Source organism: Balaenoptera acutorostrata, chromosome 3 (genome assembly GCF_949987535.1).
Source record: "Balaenoptera acutorostrata chromosome 3, mBalAcu1.1, whole genome shotgun sequence".
In the NCBI taxonomy this organism is placed as follows: Eukaryota; Metazoa; Chordata; class Mammalia; order Artiodactyla; family Balaenopteridae; genus Balaenoptera; species Balaenoptera acutorostrata.
The window spans coordinates 106,705,157-106,711,156 of record NC_080066.1 but is presented as its reverse complement, the minus strand read 5'-3'; the positions used below and the strand labels follow the sequence as shown (position 1 = coordinate 106,711,156).

Below are 6,000 nucleotides of genomic sequence, written 5' to 3'. Positions count from 1 at the left end.
TCACCCCCTGTTCTGCATGTGGGGCAGCAGCTGGCTCCGCAGCAGGGTGGAGAACTTCACATTCACGTCCAGGATCTGAAATCAGAGCAAATGAAGGGTGGGGGAGGGGAGACAGTCAGTCCAGTGCGCGTTTTCACCGTGTTAGCAGATATATCACATTAGATAGTGGGTGTGATGGCCTCTGACATGAGAAGTGGAGAGAATCCTGGCTTTCTCTGACACGCGTGGCGGGGAGGCACCCTGAAGATGCAGGAATATGGGGATCAGGTTGAGGACTCTGCAGACAGAAGACCCCAGAGTCTGCAGGATGTCTCCCCATGTCTCCAAGGGCACCAGTCAGAAAAGAATGTTTCATCTGGGGCGGAGGAGGCATCAATCAGTGTGGGGAAGGCAGGCGTTATGGGCTGAATTATATACTCCCCAAATTTATATGTTGAAGTCCTAACCCCCAGTACCTCAGAATGTGACCTTATTTGGAAATAGGGTCATTGCAGATGTAGTTCAGATGGAGTCATCCGGGAGTAGGATGGGCCCTAATCCAATATGAATGCTATCCTTATAAAAAGGGGAAACTTGGAGACACACACACGCAACACACACACACACACACACACACACACACGGAGAACGGCATGTGAAGATGGAGGCAGAGATTGGGGTGACGCTTCTATAAGATGGGAACGCCAAAGATTGCCAGCAAACCACCAGAAGCTAGGGGAGAGGCAAGGAACAGAATCCCCCTCATAGCCCTCAGAAGGAATTGACCCTGCTGATGCCTTGATCTTGGACTTCTGACCTCCAGAACTGTGAGACAATAAATTTCTGTTGTTCAAGCCACCTGGTTTGTGGATTTGTTACTGCAGTAACACAGCTGGATTTCAGGGTTAGAGCCTTGGGCATTAAGCATCCGTGACAAGGAAGGGAGTCATTCCCTTCTCTGTGCCCCACATTTATTGTGATTATTTGGTTCTATATTGGGCACTCCCTGCAGACTGGTAGCTCCTGGATGGGGGGGACCACAACTGCAATGTAGATACTCTTACCTCCAACTCACAGATGGGGGACTGAGACTCAGAGTGCAGGCATCTGGCCTTGCTCTCTGCGGGTGAGTCTGTGAGCGGAGGGTGGACGTATGGGAGCTGAAGACCAGCTCTGGGCATGGAAGCCGAGGTGGAGAGTCGCACAGAAGGTGAGGATGACGTCCAACCCGCCCCACCCGGCTTCCCCAGACCTCACCTTATCCCAGACCTGCTCACTGCTCCACACGGTACTTTCCGTCAAAGGATTGATCCCTGGCACGCACACCGGGAAGTCAACACCCCTGCAGTGTTCCAGGACCTGTGGGGAGAAGGGGATATTAGAGGACAAGGGTTGGGGAGTGAAAGGAGGTTTCTGCTGCAGTGGGAGGTGATTCCTGTTTGCTCTCCCCAGGGCTGTGCCAGGTCAGACCCAGGAGAGGACCACACCAAACGAGGATGGAGAGCCATCTCTTTCAGGAAGCAGGCACTGAGCTTCAGGACAAGAAGGGATGGAGTTACACCCCAGATACCGTTTCATGTCCTCCTCCTAGTCCCAGACACTCCTCATCGGCATGCTTCCTGAAGTTTCACTGTCAGCTCTCCTTTTGCCGAAGAACACTAGCTCTGACCGTACAATCAGGATTCCCTTCTCTACAATGTTCCGAACCCCTTCATATCCCTTCTCAGGGATCTTCCAGGAGGGCTTGGCCAACCTCTCACACTGCAGCTGGTGGTTATAACCAGACTCTTCTCCTCCACCAGCATGCTGCCTACCCCACAACTCCCCAGATCCTGTCCATGTGCACTCCTCCCCACCCCCACCCCCCCAGCATCTCCTCTTCCTGTCCAGATCTGTTGGAGACTGTGGGCCTCCTGGGCAGGGGCTGAATGACACATAGTTGACTTGATTCGTGTCATGGTGCCTCTTCCCTAGTACTGGTTATAAGCAGCAGTATCCCCGTGGCCCCGTCTGTACCTCCTTGAATGCCTCTCACCGTGGCTACCAGCCGCTCCCGGTCCCTGCCCTTCCCCCCATGGTACGTCGACATGCCATCTCCCTGGTTGGGCTAGAACCGGGGTGGTCTGGGAATCACCCCAGGAAGCTCAGCCTAAAGCCTGCTGTTCTAGCCCTTCTAATGGTTTTCTGAACACAGACTTTCCCATAAGAAATCTTTCCTGTTTTAACTAACTGGAGTGGTTTCTGCTGCCTAGAATCAAATCCTGACATATGCACACATAGATTCAAAAATTATTTATTCATTGAGACCCCTAGGATAATAAATACTTACTTCACAGTCTTGCTGTGAAGGTGAGGACCAAACAAGTCAAGGTGTGAAAGGGCTTTGTAAACTGTAAAGTGCCTAAAATATAAGCAGTTCTGTAGCTTCTTATAAGGGGTCATGTGTGTTTCATCATTCTATCCCTTCCCTTGAGAGACCTCTGGCCTCCAGCCTCTGGAGGCACCTCACCCCTGCTTGCAATGTCCTGCCTGGGCTGCTTTTCATCCCCCAGCCTCTTCCAGACTTATCTTTGTTTTCAGTGCATTAAAGGAATCCTTTCTGACCCCCCAAAGCTGACTTATTGTCTCCTCCATGTGACCTAGTGGCCCCTGTTCTTATTCCCCTTCTAGCATTTATCTCACTACCTCTAAGGGACTGTGTTGCATTTATCACTTTTAACAGGGTGCCCACCACCTAGTAATTGCTTAATAGATATTTGTTAAAGGAATGAAAAAAATGAATGAATTGAGATTTGGCTGCAGTGAAATAGTGATGTTGTAGGGGCCCCACTAGACCCATGAGTTAAATTCCTTAGTCACACTCTTCCCCTCTGCTGTCCAGTTGTGTCAGTTCAGCTCTGGTCTGGAAACATTTACTTTCAAGCAGCCATTCTTGGTTTTTAAGTGCTCAGGCTTTGAATGGCATCAGGACTTGTGTACACAGTGAACTTGTGTTTCCCTGATGTTTAGGATTCTGACCCTCTGCTCAAATCTCCACAAATCTATAGCTATGAACTGATTTACATAAAACCAATTCCCTTATTTAAGCACTTAAACTTTAGTAAATCTTAGGCAAATGTCAAAGCAGATAATGCTTTCGAAGCAAATATACACCAATTCATAATCTTTTTTCTCAGAAACTTAGCTCCTATGGTTCTTATTCATTCATTACGGTTCCTTACCTCCCCTTCAGCCAAGGATTCAAAATAGAAGGGTTTCCTTGTCCTCCTACTTAACTTTTTGTCAGTGTCACTCCAGGCAGTTTATTCTCAAATCTCTGGGGCTTCATCTTGTCCAAGGACAGAATCACTTTCTCTCCTTTCCCCAAACCATTTCTCAGTCTTTTTGACAAGGAAGAATCTGCTTGGGGAAGCAAAAGGCTAAGCATTTCTTTTTATTTTCTCTCTCTCTGCTTCTCTGCTCCCATCACATCTTTATTTTGGAAAAAAGATACAGAATCTAGGAGTATACTAGTTTCTTCATTCTTTCAACAAACAATTAATGGGAACCTACTATGTACTGGGCACACAGAATACAAAGATGACTCTATCATAGTTTTAGTTTTGGTACTCAAAGCTCTCATATTCTGAACTGGGCCTGCAGACAAAAAATTGTTATTATCCATTGTGTTAGGAGATAAATATGATTAACACAGTTTTATGGGGGCAAAAGGGAAGGAGGAGTACCTCACCTAACCTTGGGGTTGGAGTGGTTAAATAAAATATCCTGGGGAAGACAATACCTGAGTGGACTCAGGAAATGGAGCTTCTATTATTGTTATTATTATTATTTTTAACTTCTTTATTGGAGTAAAATTGCTTTACAATGGTGTGTTAGTTTAAGCTGTATAACAAAGTGAATCAGCTATAAGTATACATATATCCCCATATCCCCTCCCTCTTTGGGTCTCCCTCCCACCCTCCCTATCCCACCCCTCTAGGTGGTCACAAAGCACCCAGCTGATCTCCCTGTGCTATGCGGCTGCTTCCCACTAGCTATCTATTTTATATTTGGTAGTGTATATATGTCAATTCTACTCTCTCACTTCGTCCCAGCTTACCCTTCCCCCTCCCCATGTCCTCAAGTCCATTCTCTATGTCTGCGTCTTTATTCCTGTCCCACCCCTAGGTTCATCAGAACCTTTTTTTTTTTTAAAATAAATTTATTTTATTTATTTATTTTTGGCTGCGTTGGGTCTTTGTTGCTGCGCGCGGGCTTTTCTCTAGTTGTGGCAAGCGGGGGCTACTCTTTGTTGCGGTGCGCGGGCTTCTCATTGCCGTGGCTTCTCTTGTTGCGGAGCACGGGCTCTAGGCACGTGGGCTCAGTAGTTGTGGCTTGCGGGCTGTAGAGTGCAGGCTCAGTAGTTGTGGCGCACTGGCTTAGTTGCTCTGCAGCATGTGGGATCTTCCCAGACAAGGGCTCGAACCCGTGTCCCCTGCGTTGGCAGGCGGATTTTCAACCACTGTGCCACCAGGGAAGCCCAGAACCATTTTTTTTTAAGATTCATGCTTTTTTTAAAAAAAAGGTAAATGTTCACTGTAAATTTTTTAGAAAAAATATTTGGGAAAATTCATGAGAAAATTCAGGGAAAAGTTGTGAAAGGCTTCAAAGTGGATCCAACTATGAAATGGGTTGGGTGTCTTCAATGGAAGACCAGGTTTTGCCTAGCACACTCTTCCAGGTGATGGGATCCTGTGGGGTCACCACACCTTTCATTGCCTTTGAGCTATTTACAACTCCATGAGTTATAGATAACTGAGAGCAATGCAAATGATTCCCATCCATAGATGCAAATAAATGGTATCTGGAGCAGAGTCAGTTGGTTTCCCTCCCCCACTGTGGAAGAAATCAGCTTTGCATCTATTAAGCAAATTTATGTTAGTCTTCCTTATGGTCTCTCTATGTGTGGTTCTTTGAATTAACTTTTGAATCATTTATAATATCTTAGTGGTTCCCTTCATGAATTATTGAGTTACATAAAAATTTTGGTACTTGTTCACATTATATTTGTATGACAGTCATGACTTTACCTTTTAAAAAATTATCCTTCAACAGAAGAAAGGAAAAATTTGATGTCAAGTTAAATATTGGGTTTTTTAAAAACAATTCCCCTCGTTACCTCTCTACATATCCATTCTCATATAATATCCATGTATTCAATTTTGCAGAAAGGGATCACAGTTCTCATGGCTTTTCTTTGTTCCTTTCTCCATCCCTCCCTCCCTCTTCCTTCCTTTCTTTCCATCCTTCCTTCCTTTCTTCTCTCTCTCTCTCTTCCTTCTGTCCCTCTCTCTCTTTCTTTCTTTTCTTCTTTCTCTTCCTTCCTTCCTCCCTCCCTTCCTTCCTTTCTCCCTCTTTCTCTCTCCTTCTTTCCTTCCTTCTTTCTTTCCTTAGCTGATTCTTCTTTCTTTTTATTTTATTTTATTTTTATTTATTTATTTTTGGCTGCGTTGGGTCTTCGTTGCTGCGTGCAGGCTTTCTCTAGTTGCGGCGAGTGGGGGCTACTCTTTGTTGCGGTGCGTGGGCTTCTCATTGCGGTGGCTTCTCTTGTTGAGGAGCACGGGCTTTAGGCACGCGGGCTTCAGTAGTTGCAGCATGCAGGCTCAGTAGTTGTGGCGCACGGGCTTAGTTGCTCCACGGCATGTGGGATCTTTCCGGACCAGTGCTCGAACCCTGGTGTCCCCTGCATTGGCAGGCGGATTCTTAACCACTGCGCCACCAGGGAAGCCCTCCTTAGCTAATTCTTAAACGAAGAATGAAATACAGAGTTTGGGAATACAGGAGGGCACACCAAGCAAGGAAGTTAGCATGAATCAAGGCAAGGAGAGAAAAGCACAGTGGGAGAAACTACAACAAGTTTGGTATTCCTGGAACATCCAGTGTGAAGTGGGGATAGGCTGGAGATAAGGCTAGAGAATTAGTCAAGGGACAAATGGTGGCAGTTATTGAATGCTGAGACAGAGAACCTGGGCTTTATCTAGA

The 6,000-nt window shown here is 46.3% G+C and overlaps 1 protein-coding gene across 1 annotated transcript in view; it reads right to left on the bottom strand.

Annotated features, from left to right (window-relative positions):
- Positions 1 to 6,000, bottom strand: part of LOC102997517 (dehydrogenase/reductase SDR family member 2, mitochondrial-like) — an 81,918-nt gene continuing 75,918 nt past the window's right edge. The window contains exons 4-5 of the mRNA XM_057542691.1: positions 1,237 to 1,338; positions 1 to 75 (exon numbers count right to left, since the gene is read on the bottom strand). Coding sequence (XP_057398674.1) covers positions 1 to 75; positions 1,237 to 1,338 — 177 coding nt within the window. The remainder of the gene's footprint in view (positions 76 to 1,236; positions 1,339 to 6,000) is intronic.